This window comes from Hylobates moloch, unplaced genomic scaffold, assembly GCF_009828535.3.
Source record: "Hylobates moloch isolate HMO894 unplaced genomic scaffold, HMol_V3 SCAFFOLD_8, whole genome shotgun sequence".
In the NCBI taxonomy this organism is placed as follows: Eukaryota; Metazoa; Chordata; class Mammalia; order Primates; family Hylobatidae; genus Hylobates; species Hylobates moloch.
Window position 1 is genome coordinate 110,678,523 of NW_026652283.1, and position 19,874 is coordinate 110,698,396.

Sequence of the window (19,874 nt, forward strand, 5' to 3'; positions counted from 1 at the left end):
ATATAACCCAAAGCACTCCTAAAATTCATCTTGTTAACATTCAAGTGTATCTCATTTCTTTCTCAATATACCCAATCAAAAGAAAAAAGGTCTTAAAAAAATCAGTGGGTTTATATGTCATTGCAGGAAAAGCATCTTTGCTAAACAACAGGAAACACGATTTGTTAGGAATCTAACCAGATACACAAAGCAGCAGATAAGATCTGATAGAAAAGTATGACATCTAATAGAGTATAAATAGATACCTCCAAAAAGTACATATATTTCACATGAATGTGAAAACTCTTCTTCTCTCTTCCCTCCTCCACACTCTACACTACATTTTCATTTCTTTAAGGGGAAAAATACACGCAGTAAAGTATGAACTCTTTATTAATTCACATTCTACCAGTGTGTGGTTTATATTTAGGTAAGCGCTGAAGTTCTTTTTTTATATTTAGCAAGTCCCTGAGTCCCTTTGTCACACATACAAGACCAAATTCAGGTAGGACTAATTCAGAAAGGCTCGCTGGAGGGGAAATGTTTTCAGTGGATTCTTACATTAGTAATAGATGTAGACTGAAAGGGAAAGTCTTAACAAGTTTCAAGTTTGGTGTAAGAGCTCATAGCAGTTGGAAGAGGCCATGTTGAAACTAGAGGGGCCTGGGGCAGAGGAGATGACAAGATTATGGGCACGGATGCTGGTCCAAGTAGAGTGTCGTGGGAGATGCAGCACCCCTTGCATCTTTGTTCCTGTCTATTCTGCATTTGTTCTGGCTCTAGCCCTCACCGTCTCTCCCCTGTACTATTGCCAGAAGCCTGCATGGTTATTCCTGAGTCTATGCTTGTACCCTCTCTGCTACACATCCTTCACATTCTACCAAGGGGAGCTTTCTAACATGCCAAACAGACTTCTCATGTTCTGGAAATACTCAGTTTTGAATCCCCTGTGTTTAGTACATAGCAGGTAATCAATATTTGCTGAATGTGTGAATGAATGTTGGAAACAATGGGCATTTAATAGGAAGTATCTAAGGCCCTATTTTAAAAGGGAGCAGCTTAAAAAAATCTTAAAACAATAATTTGGTCTTTTTAAAAAAAATAATCGTCTTAGCATATAGTCCCAATTTTTAAACATAAGGAATAAATCAGAAATTCTAAATAAAAGGTCAGGATGAACAACACCATCTTTAACTGTGTTGTTAAAGCCAGTCAAGTTGTGATAACCATGCAAACAGCAAAAATAAACTGCTCATGGGGTGTGACAGAGGGTGCCTTATTTGAAAGGAAATTCTTGCTGTTATGCTGAATCCTTAGGGACATGATGATTAAGGCTGTTTCTACCCAGAAGCTACAACTAGAACACTTCTGGTTTTATTCTTCGTTATATTTGTTAACATTACTGCTCTTAGAAATGATGGTCTTGGCTGAATGTGTTAGTTCACGCCTGTAATCCCAGCACTTTGGGAGGCCAAGGTGGGAGGATCACTTGAGCCCAGGAGTTCGAGACCAGTCTGGGCAACATAGGGAAACCCCGTCTCTACAAAAAAATAAAAATAAAAAAATTAGCCGGGTGAGGTGGCACATGCCTGTGGTTCCAGCTACTCCACAGGCTGAGGCTGGAGGATCACTTGAGCACCGGAGGAGATTGAGGCTGCAGTGAGCTATGATGGTGCCACTGCACCCCAGCTGGGTGACAGAGTGAGACCCTATCTCAAAAAAGAAAAAAAGCAATGATGAATGATGGTCTCACACAGTTCAGTGTCCCTGAGTTTCTCCCAGGCTTTTACTCCTGACAGACAGAAGATAGTCCTGACTTACAGTGCTAAAAACAATACTTTATTGAACATCATTTTATTGACCTTGGTCAGGTCATTTCGCCTCTCAGAACATTTGTCTTCCCTCGTCTATTCCAGTTCTTAGAACAGTAAACATAGACCAGGAGAAACTACTCCAGTATTTAATAGGAAAGCAGGCAATCTGTCGCGCAGGGCTTTGCCTCGCCCTTTCTCCCTCTTACCTGACCTCATTTTCTTTGACCGGTTGCCAAGTTGTTATATCAGACATCACAAGCACTTGCCCACAGTTGCTGCATTTGCTGCCCCTTTCTGAGGGACATTTCAATGAAAACTATTAAAAATGGGGTGAAGGAATTATCAGATTTCCCTGAGGCCCCTTGATATCTTTTTGTCACTTATCTTGGGACCAGTGTTCAGTTCTCTCTCTGTGTGTGTGTGTGTGTGTGTGTGTGTGTGTGTGTGTGTGTGTGTTTTCCAGAGGGCAATTGAAACTGTTAAAGCAAAGTAGACTCCCAAGTGACTAAGTTTCACTTTTCTTCCCTTTGTTGAATGGATTTCACTGTAATATGTTTTGGTGCTGTTTATAAATACAGCTTCAGCGATCACTATGGTCAGTTTTCTTAAAACACTTCATGATGATTAAAACCTTATTGCCTTTGGAAGCTTTAAGGTGTGAGTAACATTATGCTCATTTGTTTGTATTTTTACACTATATATATCATACAGCAAAAGTCTTTTTGACATTTATTTATACAGAGGAGAGGACTTTTTGCAGGAGTTGGCGAGCAAGGGAAGGCATAATTAAGGACGGGATTTGGTTTAGGTCTTGAATTGTGAAAATAATCTGATTTATGTTGAAATGGGAAGAAAAAGTATGTCAGGTAGAGAAAAGAAGTTGAACAAAGGCAAAGGAGCATGTGTATGTCTACTCATTCAGAACGTATGTATGCTTAAGCTTATTTCCAGTGTGTATTAGGATTAGAATAAATCTTTTCAGGGTATTCATGGGCTGCCCCCTCCTTCAGTTTAGAGGCAATGGTATAACATGTGAAAGGGAGCTGAAAGAGAGTTGATTAGGAAAGATGGATTGGGATTGTAAAGGAAGAAGTAAAGCTTTTATCCACAGATGACATGGTCTGGTTTGTAGAATCCTGAGGAATCTGCAAATACGTTATTATATGCTCCAAGTTAAGCAAGGTTGTAGGATATAAGATTCATAAACAGCAACAAATTGAATTTCTATACACGGCTACTGAATGATCTAAAGAAATTTGAAAAGCAGTATCAAAAGAAATAGAATCTTAGGGGAATAAATTGAAAATTTGTATATTTAAAATTATTTTTAAAATGGCTAAAAGAAATTAAAGAAGATTAAATAAGTGAAAAGATAGCCCATGGTCATGGAACAAAAGATGTAATAGTAATACTATTAAGAAGCCAGTACTGTATAGATTCATTGCAGCCCCTATCAAAATCACAGCTGTCTGATGAGTTGATTCTAAAACTAACGGGAAATTCAAGGGGCCCAGAGTGACCAAAACAACCTGGAAAAGGAAGAACAAGGTTGGAGGAGACTCACACTTTCAGATTTCACTTACTGCAAAGCCACAGTAGTGGAGACAGTGTTATTCTGGCATAAAGATAGGCATCTAGCCAGGTGCGGTGCTTCATGCCTGTAATCCTGACACTGCAAGGCTGAGGCGGGAGGGATCACTTGAGCCTAGGAGTTCAAGACCAGCCTGGGCAATGTAATGAGACCCTGTCTCTTAAAAAAGATGAAAAATTGTCCAGGCATGGTGGTGCATGCCTATAGCCCCAGCTACTTGGAAGTCTGAAGTGGGAGGATTGCTTGAGTCCAGGAGGTCAAGACTGCAGTGAACTGTGATTGCACCACCGTACTCCAGCCAGAGTGACAGAGTGAGATCCTCTCAAAAAGAAAAAAAAAAAAAAAAAAGATAGGCATCTAGCTCAATGGAATTGAGAGTCCAGAAATAAACCTTTGCATATATATTAATATATGTATATGACTGATTTTTGACATGGGCACCAAGGCTTTTCGGTGGGGAAAGAATAGTCTTTTCAACAGATAGCGCTGGATATCCACATACAAAATAATGAAGTTGGATTTCTACTTCACATCATATACGAAAATTAATTCAAAGTGGATGAGAGAGCTAAATGTAATAGCTAATACTGCAAAACTCTTAGAAGACAACGTAAAAGTAATCTTTGTGATATTGGTTTAGACAATGATTTGCTACATATGATACAAAAAGCACAAGAGACCAAAGGAAAAACAGATAATTTGGATTTCAGCAAAAGTAAAAACTTTTGTGCTTCAGAAGACACTATCAATTAAGTGAAAAATGACAACTCACAGAATGGGAGAAAACATTTGCAAAGTATACATCTAATAAATAACTTATGTCCAGAATATATAAAGAACTCTTATAACTCAGTAATAAAAAGACAAATAATTCAGCCATCAAATGGGCGTGTCTCTAAAAAAGATGCACAAATGGCCAAAAAACACATGACAAGGTGCTCAACATAATTAGTCATTAGGGAAATGCAAATGAGAATCGCAGTGAGATACCACTTCTAGGATGTCTGTAACAATAAACAGACAATAATAGAATCTTAGACATTGCTTGTAGGAATGTAAAATAGTGCATTTGCTTTGGAAAACTGTTCAGCAGTTTCTTAAAATGTTAGACATAGATTTACTATATGATCCAGAAATTTCACTCCTAGGTATATACAGAAGAGAATAAAAAATATATTTAGGCCAGATGTGGTGGTTCATGTCTGTAATGCCAGCACTTTAGGAGGCCGAGGCAGGCGTATCCTTTGAGCCCAGGAGTTCGAGACTAGCCTGGGCACATGGTGGAACCCCATCTCTGCCAAAAAAAAAAAAAATTAGCTGGGCATGGTGGTGCATGCCTGTGCCTGTAGTCCCACCTACTCAGGAGGCTGAGGTGGGAGAATGGCTTGAGCCCAGGAGGTCAGGGCTGCAGTGAGCCATGATCGTGCCACTGCACTCCAGCCTGGGTGACAGAGTGTGACCCTGTCTCAAAAAAAAAGGAAGAAAAGAAAAAATATATTTAGACCCTGAAACTTATGTACACATTTTTTATTCATAGCAGCCAACTAGTGGAAACAGCTCCAATATCTCATCAACTGATGAATGGCCAAAGAAAAGACTGTTCCCGTATGATGAAATATTATTTGGCAGTAATAAAGAATGAAGTTCTCAGTCAGGCTCAGTGGCGCATACCTGTAGTCCAGCTACTTGGAAGGCTGAACTGGGAGGTTTGCTTGAGACCAAGAGTTTGAGACCAGCCTGGGAACCATGGAGAGACCCCGTCTCTCTTCTTATGTGTATAAAATAATAAAATAAAAGGAATGAAGTTCTGATACATGATACGACATGAGTACACCCGACAACCTTGTGCCAGGTGAAAGAAGTCAGACCCCAAATGCCATATATCGTATGATTGCATTTACATGAAGTGTCCAGAATAGACAATTCCATAGAGACAGGAAGTATATTGGTGGTTACCAGGGGCTGAGAAAAGCTGAAATGGGGAGTGGCTGCTTATGGATACAGGGTTTCTTTTTGGGAGTGATAAAAATGTTCTGGAATGGCCGGGCTTGGTGGCTCATGCCCGTAATCCCAGCACTTTGGGAGGCCGAGGCGGGCGGATCACAAGGTCAGGAGATCGAGACCATCCTGGCTAACACAGCGAAACCCCGTCTCTACTAAAAAAATACAAAAAATTAGCTGGGCGTGGTAGCGGGCGCCTGTAGTCCCAGCTCCTCAGGAGGCTGAGGCAGGAAAATGGCGTGAACCTGGGAGGCGGAGCTTGCAGTGAGCCGAGATCGTGCCACTGCACTCCAGCCTGGGCGACAGAGCGAGACTCTGTCTCAAAAAAAAACAAAAACAATGTTCTGGAATTAGATAGTGGTGATAGTTCTACAAATTTGTGAATATACTAAAAATGACTGAATCTTAAAAGGTGGCACCGTGAAGAGACCTACTGCATTCTTTACTGAAAGACATAAAATGTCAATATGCCACCCTAGGAAGAAGGCTCTTTATTGTTTTTAGCTATCGTCCTTTTCAATTCATTGTTTGAAAAATCACTGCCTCTTCAGATGTAAGCAAGCTACATTTTATTAGTTCTGTCTTGTAGAAAGTGTTATAAATACTTTCACAGAGAAGTGCTTGTTAGATTCCGTCAACACTTGATTCAAATGTAATTTTAAAAATATATTTCAGGCCAGGCATGGTGGCTCATGCATGTAATCCCAAGGCCAAGGCAGGAGGATCATTTGAGGCCAGGAGTTTGAAACCAGCCTGGGCAACATAGTGAGAGCCCATCTCTACAAAAAATAAAAACGTTAGCTGGGCATGGTGGTGCACACCTGTGATCCCAGCTACCCGAGAAGCTGGAGTGGGAGGATTACTTGAGCCGAGGAGTTTGAGGCTGCAGTGAGCTATGATCGCACTACTGCACTGCAGTCTGGATGATAGAGTAAGAGCCTGTCTTTAAAAAAGAAAAAAAAAGTGTATATATTTCAAATTATTTTACAACACGGAATATGAAACAACAGATACTCTCAAATGTATTGCTATTTAACACACTGGGGGATACCGTGTGTTCAATAGCAATACATCTATTATTAGTAATTGTATCAGTAATTAATAATTATCAGTTATTAGGATAACTGATGTTTCCAAGTTACCTCATTTAGTGCATGCCTTGGAAATCAAATCTTTTTTTTTTTTTTTTTTTTTTTTTTTTTTTGAGATGGAGTCTCACTCTTTCGCCCAGGTTGAGCTACAATGGCACAATCTCAACTCACTGCAACCCCTGCCTCCCGGGTTCAAATGATTCTTGTGCCTCAGCCTCCCAAGTAGCTGGGATTACAGGCAGAATCAAGTCTTTTCAGCCATTTCAGTGTATATATACAGACATTTATCAAATATTTCACTAAATAGGAAGGTTGTAGCTCTGTAGTAGTTTAAAAATGGTAACAATGGCCAGGTGCAATGGCTCATAGCTGTAATCCCAGCACTTTGGGAGGCTGAGGCAGATGGATCACGAGGTCAAGAGATCGAGACCATCCTGGCCAACATGATGAAACCCCGTCTGTACTAAAAAAAAAAAAAAAAAATTAGCTAGGCATGGTGGTACGCACCTGTAGTCACAGCTACTTTGGAGGCTGGGGCAGGAGAATCGCTTTAACCTGGGAGGAAGAGGTTGCAGTGAACTGAGATCGTACCACTGCACTCCAGCTTGGAAACACAGTGAGACTCCATCTCATTAAATAAATGAAATAAAATAAAATAAAATAAAAATGATAACAACTAATGTCCTCTTTCATAGAGTAAAAGTGAGTACACTGTATTTCCAGCACAGATGAGGGTTTTCATGATACAAAGTAACCAAAACTAAGTTCAGAAGAAGACTGGATACTGGGGCTGATAGGATTATAACTGCTATCTGTAAACCCCCAATTTAAAGTTTTGGTTTGTCAGAATGTCCCCATTTTCAGTTCTCACTATCATTTTAACAAGAAAATGTTATAAATTTGACTCAATATACTGTTTTCTTTACTTCATATATTGGGGTTCTTCATAAGATGCCATTAAAATTTTATGCAGGTGGTGATCTTACTAATAAGTAGAGTCTGAAATGTTGAACTCTTGGAAGCAGAAACTAGAATGATGGTTACCAGGGACTGGCGGGTGGTGGGATTGGGGAGGTGCTGGTCAAAGGATACAAAATTGCAGATAGATAGGAGGAATAAATTCAGGAGGTCTGTTGTAGAACATGGTGACTATAGTTAATAACAATGTATTGTATACTTGAAAATTGCTAGAAGAGTAAGTAGATTTTAAATGTTTTCACTACACACCAAAAATTTGAGGTACAGTACTGGTATGTTGTTAATTAGCTTGATTTAGCTAGTCTACAGATCTATGCATATATTAAACATTGTGTTGTATACTATATATATAAACTTTATATATGTAAACATATATAGAGATATATAAACAAACTTTTGTCAATTGGGAAAATAAATGAATAAAATGAGAAAAATGAATTTTCCGTAGTTGGGTTCGTGGACATCTTTCTCAACACACTAAGTTTCTCATTCCAGGTTGGCTTTATTCTTATTTTTCAGGGATGTTTTGAAAGCATTTTTTTCCTCCACAGAAACCCAACAATGAAGGGGAGACTTCTGGCAGAAAAAAATATTGACTGAGTTTAAATGGATCATAAGTGTTTTGCAGAGGCTCTGTCGCAGAGATTGCACTGCACAGATACTGTTGGCCAGATGACAGGGCTCTTTAGTGTTATGCCCAATATACACATTTTAGTTGCTGTTTCATGAGTGGTGTTTGGAAGGTGGTACATATCCTTAGTGTAATCCCTTTTTGCATATGAGGCAACTGAGTTACTGAATCCTCATGTATGGGACATCAGAAGCAAAGTTAAATATGGCAGGTGTCATTAGATTGCCTTCTAGGCCGAAAGTTTTGTGGTTATACTCACGTAGGCTGAGTAGAAGGGATCACTGCAGTGTCGTGAGAAGTGTGTGTTACAGGGTGGTGGGAGGACAGATATAATGCAATAATCAAGTTAATAAGTACTATTGAGTGCCTGATCTGTGTGAATATGCATTATTACCTACTGGGCCCTGTCTTTCTACAACAAATCGTGTGTCCGTTGTGTTCTCTTCACAGGTGATCATGGAGGAAGCACTTTACTCCCACAAAATGTCACAAATGAATTTCCAGAATATGGGACCATGGAAGAAGGTGGAGAAGGCCTAAGGGCTTCTCTGGAGTTTGATGGCGAGACTCTGCCATGCCACCCACAAGAGCAGCAGGGTGTCCAGCCTCTTACCGGCTGCCACTCTGGGCTCGACAGTGTTACAGAAGGACCAAAAGATGTCAGAGAGGCCCTCTCTCAAAGCCACCTCAAGGAGCAAAGTTTACAGCCCATTGACTCTTTGATTTCAGCTCTGAAAGCCACAGAAGCCAGAATCATTTCCGGAACATTACAGGCTACAAAGGTACTGGACCAAGATGCTGTTTCTAGTTTTTCAGTTCAGCAGGTGGAAAAAGAGCTGGACACTGCCAGTCATAAAACACAGAGATTCAACAAACTGCTCCCTGCTGGCCAAAAAAAATCACCAGAAATACCTCTTTCAGCTGAAGTAACGACGGAGGAAAGTTTTTATTTGAGCATCCAGAAGGATCTGACCGCGCTGTTAACTGGAGACACTCAGGCAGAGCTTTCCCAGATAATGAATAATGAGAGGAAAGGGGCTCTCTGTGTGCAGGAGCCGTCTTGTCCCATAGCCTCCCTCGGAAGCTCAGCAGTGACCTGCCACTCTGCAGGCACTGTTGGTTTCTTGAAAGAGCAGAGGTCTGCTCTTGGGAGAGAGCGCCCAGGGGGATGTGATCGAAGCAGCTCCATGGGACGCCCAGGCCGGGTCAAACATGTGGAATTTCAAGGAGTAGAGATACTGTGGACAGGAGGAGCTAAGAGAGAGACACAGCATTCTGTAGATTTTGAGACATCACTGCAAAGAACAGCCTCTGCTGATAGCAAAGAGTCTGCCAAAGTGTCACGCCATCTCATCTCATCAGGTGGTTTGTGTAATTCAAGTAGTTTAACTGAGAATGTTTGGGATGAATCCTGGAAAGCTCCTTCAGAGAGGCCTGGCACCAGCTCGGGGACGTTTTCCCCTGTGCGTCTTGATGAGAGTGGAGAGGATGAAGTCTTCATAAAGGAAAACAAACAGCATCTTGAGAAGACAGCTGAACCAGAGAGAGACAAGGAAAGGTGAGCTCCCATAGTAGCCCTGCTGTCTCAGATGCCTGGTACATATCACAGAAAACCATTATCCTGTGCTTGATATGAGAACTCAATCACAATACACTGGGTCCTTGTTATCACAGCATATAAGAGGAGTTACCGTAAGCTAGGTCCTTCTAAGCTAAGATTCCTCCTAAGCTTCTCAGATATTAAAGTGATTTCATTATAAAGTCATCCGTTAGGCATGGACCAGGGAAACAGAGTTCTGAAGAGACTGTGAACACTAAACTGTGAATTCTTTTCTGACATTTTCTTAACATTTGACAGATTTCTAGTTTCCCAACATCAAGGTAACTAATATACCCCACAGTCATCTTTAGTAATATGAAAAGTTTTGGACTTTTTTGACACACCCTACATAGCCGGTACTTCCAACCTTCGCATTTCTTCTGGGTTTAACACCAGTGCCTTCAGTCCAGCCTACATACATGTAGGTACACAGAGGTTCTGGGCCCACTCAATTTCCTATGTTTGTTTGTTTATTTATACAGAGACAGGGTTTTGTTCTATTCCCCAGGCTGGAGTATGGTGGTGTGATCACGGCTCACTGCAGCTTTGACCTTCCAGGCTCAAAAGATCCTCCCACCTCAGCCCTCTGAGTAGCTGGGACTACAGGTGTGCGCCACCACACCTGGCCAACTTTTGGACTCTTTGAAGAGGTGGGGTCCCACTTTCTTACCCAGGCTGTTTCAAACTCCTGGCATCAAGTGATCCTCCCACCTTGGCCTCCCTAAGTGGTGGGATTACAGGCGTGAGCCACTGTGCGGGGCCCTTCCTATGTTTAGAAATGACATCTCAGGGGGTCAGAAGTAGATTTTATAATTCAGTTGTTACTTGGTATTCACATGGGAATTTCTTCTTCTCACAAGTAGCATATATTTTGATTTGTGGCCTTTATTTTTCTTTTAATTATACTTTAAGTTCTGGGCTACACTTGCAGAATGTGCAGGTTTGTTACGTGGGTATACACGTGCCACGGTGGTTTGCTGCACCCGTCAACCCATCATCTACATTAGGTATTTCTCCTAATGCTATCCCTCCCCTAGCCCCCCACCCCCCGACAGGGCCTGGTGGGTGATATTCCCCTCCCTGTGCCCATATGTTCTCATTGTTTAAGTCCCACTTATGAGATTTATGGCCTTTATGAGTGAAACTTGGCATCATGTGGTATTTCCTGGTCTTTCCCTGGCTTTCTGACATCTACACCAGCTTAGACCCTGGATAAATGGCAGATGTGACCCATCTTTCTCCACTCCCTTTGCTCGTAGTCATTTGTTATGTACTGTACTTCTAATTGGTACCATCTTTTCTTCTGTCAGTCCTCATGACACCACATTTTATAGTTTATATGGGAGAGCATCTGTGTCAAGGCTGAGGGTTGTTTTTTGTTTTCTTGTTTGGTGTAAGGAAATGCCTTTTCCTCTGCAGTTAACAAACCCACTGAGAGTGGTGCTCCTTTGGGATCCTGGCAGGATCCTTCCCACTCCCTTCCCCAACCCATCAGCTCTCCAGACTTCCCTCCAAAGCGGCCTTGATATGTGGCATGTGGCTCAGTGTTTATATTCCCACTGGAATATACACTTTTACTGTTCTTCAGATTAATAATTCATTCCTCATTTCTTCCCACAAATATTTTTCAGTTGTCTCCTATGTCCTGACGCTGCAAGATGCTGGGCGTAAAGGAATGTTCAAAATAGATGTGGCTCACGGTTACTGTCTTCGTGGAGTTTATCACTGAAGATAAACATTGATCACATAAACATGCTAATAGGTATAGGATCACAAAGTGTGCTAGGTTCTGTGAAGGAAAAGAACAGAGACCTATGAGAAAGAATAATTTGGATGGAGGGGAGAGGCCAGTTCAGTTGATGGCTTAGACAAAACTTTTCTGTGGAAATGGAAATTACACTGAGACGTGAGGAAGGAATGACTTTGCCAGCCAGAGAAGGGGTAGAAAGAATGTTCCAGGTAGAGGGAACAGCATGTGCACAGGAGGCTGCTGAGCTCCCTGACTAGTGTGTGCTTCCTGCAGATGTGTGAAGCCAAGGCCTGTGCCAGGCTTGAAGATTTGAAACTCCCCCTGTGTGGCTAATGCCAAGCAGGGGAGGCTGGGCATGGTGGCTCACACCTGTAATCCCAGCACTTTGGGAGGCTGAGGCAGGCAGATCACCCGAGGTCAGGAGTTTAAGACCAGCCTGGCCAACATGGTGAAACCCCGTCTCTACTAAAAATACGAAAATTAGCCAGGCGTTGTGTTACATGCCTGTAATCCCAGCTACTTGACAGTCTGAGGCAGGAGAGTCGCTTGAACCTGGGAGGCGTTGGCTGCAGTGAGCCAAGATTGCACCAATGCACCCCAGCCTGGGTGATAGAGTTAGACTGCATCTCAAAAAAAAAAAAAAAAAAAAAGAGCAGGGGAGAGTGGGGTGCAGTGAGTGTGGAGAGCTAGGGAGGAGCATCATCTTAGGAATGGTCCAGTTTATGCCAAGTGCAGTGGGAAGCCATTAAGAACATAATATTTGGTCCATGGGTGATCTTCAGTATTTAAAAACAACAAATCAATTGCAGTGTTGAATGTGGATTCCAGTAATACCTGAGAATGTGGATGACTCATGAGATGCTTAATAGATAATTCCTATTTCTATTTTATTCCTATTTGTAGGACTCTGAGGCTCAGAGAGGTTAAGTAAAGTTGCTTCAAGCGATACAGCTAGTAATTGAGACAGCTAGTAATTGAGACAGCCAGAATTCAGCTTCCGGTTTTTCTAACTCTTGACCCCTTGCTCTTCAGTAGTGATCTATCTCCCAAGTTTTTAATTTTACTTAGTTATCCTAATGTTCGCTTTTAATACTTGTAGAACATGCTGCATATTAATTGTTCACGTTTGTGTGCCGAAGTGAATGCCCTACCCTGTATACTGACTTTTGAGCTGTTTCTAATCTCTCAAGGCTTTGGTTAGCCTTGCTTCTGTTGGCTTTTTGTTAGGCTGTTCATTGGCTAATTTTGGACCCGAAATCTCTCTGCAGTGCTGCTCTGTTGTCAGCAGGGGGCAGCTCTTGGCTTCTGATACAGTCATTTGCTTGAGAGCATTTGGCCTTATTTAAATCAGAAAGTATTAATCAGCTGATGAAAGCTTGGTGTATTTTTACTGAAATTTTGCCATATCAAGTTCACATGATATATTTATCTGCTTCTGTTATAATTAGGAATGCTGGTAGTTGCAAATAATCTGAATGTGTATGGTATATTTGGCTAAAATGAGAATTGAATATTTTATTCATATCTTCATTGGACCAGATGTATTCACACATTAGGAAACTAGTTTGAAACTTTATTAAATTATTTATAGTGTCCTAGCCACATGCATGCCGAGAATTTTTCAACCTGATTATATTTCATAGCTTCCTTCCCAAATATATTAAGATATAAGTCAGTGAATAGAAGAGTTAGATCTTCAGAATGTTGTCCTTTTTATATGGGTGAAGGCGGAAAAATAAAGACATTAATCTAATATTGGAATTCTTCACTCTTATTTACTTTCCAGGATCACAGAACAAGAGGAGCACGTTAAGGGGGAAGATGAAGACATCCTTGGGCCTGGATATACAGAGGACTCCACTGATGTGTACAGCTCCCAGTTTGAAACCATTTTGGACAACACTTCTTTATACTACAGTGCGGAGTCCCTGGAGACATTATACTCAGAGCCTGATAGCTATTTTAGCTTTGAAATGCCCCTCACTCCAATGATACAACAGCGCATTAAAGAAGGTGGTCAGTTCTTGGAGAGGACATCAGGGGGAGGACATCAGGATGTCCTGAGTGTGTCAGCAGATGGTGCAATCGTGATGGGCTATTCTAGTGGGGTCACCAATGGGCTGAATGATGCCAGCGACTCCATCTACACGAAAGGCACCCCGGAGATTGCTTTCTGGGGAAGGTACTCGTCCCATTCTCATTCATTTCATGCTGGTGGTTTTTGTAGGATTCTTCTTTGGGAAATCTGAGTGTGGAATATATTTTTAAATCACTTGGCCAATTTCTGTGGATATAAGCAAATGATGTGAGTAAAAAGTAATTTGGATTTTAGGACAGGAAGGACACACCTTAGTGGTTTGTCAAATTGGCAAACTGTGAGCATTTTAGTCTGTGGTATTTCCTGGATGACTATATATAAATTGGATACCAAACAAATATTTGGGGATGATGAGTGAGGTATCAGCTCCGACGATGGCAGAGACGTGGTGCTGTGAAAAGAACACTGAGAGATCGTAGCTTTAGTCTGGCACTGAGGGTGGTTGATGACTTCAAGAAGGTTGTTTGATTAGCTCAGAGATTCCTTCATTGGAAACTACAGTGGTGGACTATACAGTCAGCAAAGTCTCCTCCAGCCCTTTGCTCTGAGAGGTCATGTTCTGTCCTCCTGTTGCTGACGTGTTGAAGGAAGGATCCGATTAGCCAGATGCTTGAGAGAGCTGGTATCTTGGTCTAGGCTCCGTATTATTTTCTCTCTCTACTTTAGGATTTTTAGTCTATCTGGGAGATAAAATGACAAATTATGTACGTTGTATCCACCATGCCTGTTATTTGGGGATTCCACGTCTATTTATGGATTATCGAGCATTTCATTTCTTCATGCTCGTCATCCTCAGGTTATCTACCTGTGACAATTTTATGAATTTTGTTTTGGTATATTTGTGTGTGTGTGTGTGTGTGTGTGTGTGCGTGTATGTTTGTATGGAGCTGGTGGGGGGTGTTAAATGGTGATCAACTATTTTAAAGCTGTTTAAAGCTGTATTAAATAATACCAGTGCTTTCTGTAAAAAAAAAAAAAAAAAGCCAGTATTCATATTACAGGTTTTCAATGAACCTCTGTTTTTGAGCAGTCTGCTCTGTACTGAGCATTTTCTATAACCAGTTTGAAGGTTTATAGTTCATTGGATGAGCAAATTCAGGATTGGCTCCTTGTGATACTGTAGCTATGCATTTTCTTGTGAAAATGGATTGTGGATATCAGTTGTCTTACTGGGTCACAGTGACAATAAAAAGAACAAGATGTCAAAACCACAAGACTTCAGTCTGAAATACTTGGGCAAGCCACTTATTTTCTCTGAAACTTGATTTATGTATTTGCGAAATGGGGTTAATGATCCGGTGTGTTGTGAGGCTGTGAGATTTAAAGGGTCAGTAGAGACTAAAGCACCTTGCACAGGACATGGTACAGAGCAGAGCCTGGGTAAATGTGTGCATATGAACTGGTTGCCTGGTTAGTCCACATCTAGACTTCCTGTATCTCTGAGATCAGAGTGTCTCTCAGTGGAAGGGTCCTGGAGAGGAGGCATCCTGAAAACAGTGTCCCTGTGAGGGGGTGCTCCTCAGTGGAGGGTGCCACCTTAGTCCTCCCCTTTCACCATCGTCTCTGAGGACTGCAAATTGTGATAAAACGCTGTAGGAAAGGTATGCAGATAATTGCATTGAAATTCCAACTCAGTTTTCTAGGGTGAGTGGAAGTTTATATTACAGAGCAAACATGGTTTGGGGAGCTGAAGAGTTTTAGGGGAGGCTTCACTGCAGAAGCCACAGGGAGTGGTTGTAAGTGAAGCCAAGATATGAACACCAGTGAAGGAATTGGGTGAAAGGTTTATTAAATGCGTGGCTTGTGCACTTAGAACAGGAGGTTGTCATCATTTGGGCCAGCATGGGTGCCAGTTACGAGGATGGACAGAGTTAAATAGTTGGGAGAGAGTATTGGAGTAGGTCATAGTATTTTAGCATCTCAGATTTAGATAGTGGTATTCTTCAGGCCGTGTTGAGATAAAGTTTCAGCTGTGTCACCTGCATTGTCAAACCAGGAGATCTTGTCTAGTGGTAAAGGACCATGTTCTAGTGCTGAGTGACAAGCACCTTGGAGACACGCCAGCTCGCCTCTCCCCCAGCCTGGGCACTCCCTCCTGTACAATTCCTGACTGGTGGTCATGCTACCGTGTGCTGAGCACTGCCAGTGGCTTGGACAGACAAGCTTGGCGGGACTCCCCCATTTTGTGTTATTTGAGGTTGGCATATGATAATAAGTGGTTACAGGTGGAGGAAGCTTTATTTTGTGATGTATGTCTCTATTCAAGGTTAAAAGGTAGGGCAGGTTTAATGATCCCAAGAAATTTTAAGGAAACTGAAAAACCCATATTTTTCTTTACTCCCTTCTACCTTCCTTGGTGATTTGGAGAAGTTGCAACCAAAGAAGAATTGTGTTACTATTGTGGGTTAGAGAATGAGGACATTTTACTACTTGAAGGGGCCTCAGATAGCCTTTTTTAATATATATATATATATATGTATATTCTGTATTCCAGTTTGGTGGGATATATTACCCAAAGCCACGTGGCTGTCTTGTGACAGATACTGTATTAGAATTCAAATTGTCTGGCTCCTAGGCCGGATTCATTCACTGTGCTAGGTGTTGGGTCTTTTATTTTGTTATTATTCTTTTGATCTGATTTCTCTCCTGCCATGTGTTGATAAAGCCGGAAGTCTGAGATGGTCTGTTTTCAAGAAACTAAGTGCTAAATGTAGAGCTGCTTGTTGTTGTTGTTGGTGGTGGTGGTGTATGTGTTCAATTTGAGGGAAAATTTACCAGGTCAATAATAAACACGTTTCGACACATTTTTAAAGCAATCAGTGAGCTGGCCTTTTAAAATTTCGTCTGCGTGAAAACATCTCTCTGCCGAGGTAAGGATGTGGACATTGAGGTATTAAGCCTGTCCTTCAGCCAAGCATTGAGGGCCCAAGTGTTAGAATTAAAGGAGAAAAAATTTCCCATTGTATTAATATATTTACAAAAGAAAAGTGATAAGTAAAAGCAGTGGCCATGCCTCCATTCCTTCTGTGTTCACTCGCCTCTCCTGCTTCCTTGCTAGTGGTGGGGGTCTGAGCACATTGGGTAAGGTGAGCTCTGAGGGAGGCACAAAAGAAAAGGAATAAGACTAATGAATTCTCCCCTGATCACGCCTCCTTGATATTTGGTAGACATGAACCAAGGAAATTAAGTATTGATTTTAATGTATAAAGTGTTAGTCGTTAGCTTGTAAAAAATATTATTACTTTAGCTAGTCTCTGAACATAATTGTGTGTCATACGTAGCCCATAGGTTTTATTTATTTGGTAAACACATGACACTTAGTTCTCATAATGAGCTAGGAGGAAGAAAGGAACTATTAGTGTTCTAATTTTCCAAATAAGGAAACTGAGGTACAGAGAGGTTGAGTAACTTGCTAAAGGTCACACAGATGGTAAGTGGCATACTCAGCCCTCGAACACAGGCAGTCAGCCTCCAGAGCCCGTGCTCTTACTGAGCTATGCTGAACTGGACCAAGTGGTAATGATTTCATGGTAGATCTAGAACAAGACCAGATATGTGCAACAAAACAAAAATGTATTTGCTTTGGTATTGCCTAGATTTACTTTTAAATCCTTTTCTGTTTCAAGATCTGTCTTTACTTTGTCATTAAAGATTATTTCAGTGGCAGTATTGGATGGTGATTTTTTCTGAACACAGGATGACACTGTTCTCGCTGAACTGCTCTTTTAAAGAAAGGTTCAAGAGATTGGGAAAGCTGATTGGGGTGTTGTAGCACTTAGTTCTTTCTCTCAGGAACGCCTTCCAGTCTTGGGCTCAGCCATCCTTTGGCGGCCAGAGGGACACTGTTCTCCCCTGTTACTCTCTCTACTCAAGTCAAAGAAGAAAATATTTCAAATCTATAATATTCCAGTATGCAGTTGGGAAAGACAGTTTTTTTTTGAGTGAGTGTCTATTTATCTTTAGAAGTATTAAATACCTTTGTGACATCAAGCGGCTCGTTCTGTGTATGGTGAAAAAGCCTCTTAAAATCCTGGAATAAATCTGGATGGACTATTAGATTGTCACAAACGTAATTAAGGTTTTTACCATTACTTTCAACGGCAATACTGCAATTACTTTTGCACCAGCCTAATACATTCTCCCAGGTGTTTGCTCTGCCTGCCTGTTGATCAGTGAGCCACATGTCAGCCGGAAACAGCTCAGCCTATGCACGGAACACAATATTTCAATGAAGAAGCAAAGAGGAGCATCCCCTCCCTGTGTGGCCCAGCTACATGGCACTCAGGCTGACCGGGGGTCAGTGGTGCTGTGTGAAGTCCTGTCACATGGCTCCAAAATTAGAAAGGATAATTAGAGACTTACAGTTCTACACGTTTCAATGGGTTCCTTTGTGTCTGGGTGCTTCTCGCTCGCCAGCTTATCAGCAGATGACCACAACTCCAATCAGTAAGTTCTTAAGGCACAAATGTTGTCACTGTGACCATTAGCTGGATATTGTCCATTTCCATCGAGCTTGGGTTTGGACAGGAGAAAAAGAAATAGCAAATAGCGTGACACGGCAGGAACTTGTTTTTTGGTTCTCTGAAATACATGAAGCTGCTTTTTGAAATAACCTTTGTAGCGTGATGATCTATTTTATATCTCAGCTTCCTAGTTATCCTTTCCGATCTTGCTCAGGGTACCAACGGGTACGGCAGAACAGGTGAATTACATCTGCGTGCAGCTGATCTGCCTGAGGGAAGTGCTTCAGTCTGTCTTCAGCCCACTCTGAATTTGATATTTGTTGGGATTTTTTTTTTTTTTTGCCTTGCTCTTATTTCTTTCTCCTCCTTCTCAAATGGAATGTAGTGTTTGGAAATTATTCTCTTTCTTCCTCAGTTTTTCTCTATCTGTATTGTTTGTCCGCTTAGGAAGAATTCCTGTGAAATAAGAAGTAGAAATTTGTTGAAGTGCGATTTGAAAAACTGTTTCAACATTCCAGTTTAAACTTGAAGTCACTTTAATATAATATATAAATATTAGAAGAATAAATTAAAATAATGTGACATTAGTGAAGCTGGTGACAGAGAACAACATTGTGATGTTGTGAAATTGGAGAGATCTGGCTGCCCATGGAGCTTCCGGCTTCTCTTCTGCCATTGGCGGTGGGAAGCTCTGCTGCCTCGTGGCTTCATGAGCCGGTTGCTGTTGCTCCGGTAATCTCTTTAGTCCTTTTCTTTTACATTTTAAATTCGTTCAGTCAAAAAAGAGGTTCTCATTTTTCTCTTTCTGGCTTCTTTCCAAAGTAGTATAATGGTGATTTGATTTTTTTTTTTTTTTAAACCACAAAGGAGTTCCTGCTCAGTGATGTGGGTTAGGGGCTCTTCTAGGTCTCAGAGCCAGTTATTCCTGGTTTCGAATTGTTTCACTTTCTAGGTGTGTATTTATGAATAAATACATAAAATCCGGGACCCTCTGCAAGCGTAAAATGAAATGAATAATACCTATCTCGTAAAGGAAGGAGGAGGAAACGAGATTAATCAGATGGAACAAAAATCGAGAAAAGAAAGTCAAGTGGCCTAACGAGGTCTGGTACACAGTAGGAGCTCATTAAATAGAAATGAATACCAATGACAGTAGTAACCCAAAGAAAAGTTATCCTGCCACTTGGCCGTGGACAGTAAGCCCTGCATCGGACACTTAGTACGGGGCTTCCTTAGAAATCACTTCCTGTCTGTGAAGCGCAGTGCGCTGTGGTAGGTGGAATAAACCTGGAGGGTTGAGACAGAAGAGAGGAGGTGAAGCCATCCTCTTTCCTGGCCGCTTGATCTCCGGCAGGTCTTTTCATTCATGGAACTTCTGATTGCTTATTGGTTAGATGGAAATAGCCTTATCAACCAATGTGCAGTTTTGTGGTAAGACTTTTCTAAGTTCTAATTTGTGGATATTTATTTTAAACCCATCATGGGTTTTGTAGTAGTCTAAGAGTGTAAGGAATAATAAGAAAATAGATAAGAAACAGCCTGGTAAAAAGAAAGATGCAAGGATTTGATGAATGTTTGACTCTAGGACACGTGGGGCTGAGTCAAAATGATTGTGAGAGTTCAAGCATGGGTGACTGGCTGGAGCAAGAAACCCTGCACCGGAGTTGGGGGAAGCAGCAGGGTTGGTAGGAGGACACCTAGTGGGATCAGATATAAAGAGGTAGAATTGGAGGAGAGAGAGGGTTACTTGTGTAGGGCTGGTGGGAATATGGGACTGAAGGTCACTGGAGAGACTTTGGAGTCACCCTTTTAGATGTGAGACTTGCAGCTGTGGGCATGAGAAGGCTCTCAAGGGTGAGGAGTGGGCTGAGGATGGGA

At 41.4% G+C, this 19,874-nt stretch overlaps 1 protein-coding gene across 9 annotated transcripts in view; it reads left to right on the plus strand.

The window, feature by feature from the left end:
- Positions 1–19,874, plus strand: part of PSD3 (pleckstrin and Sec7 domain containing 3) — a 575,483-nt gene that overhangs the window by 207,114 nt on the left and 348,495 nt on the right. For all 9 annotated transcript variants that reach the window (XM_058443514.1, XM_058443503.1, XM_058443504.1 and 6 more), the window contains 2 exons: positions 8,536–9,643; positions 13,222–13,617. In XM_058443514.1, coding sequence (XP_058299497.1) covers positions 8,536–9,643; positions 13,222–13,617 — 1,504 coding nt within the window. The remainder of the gene's footprint in view (positions 1–8,535; positions 9,644–13,221; positions 13,618–19,874) is intronic.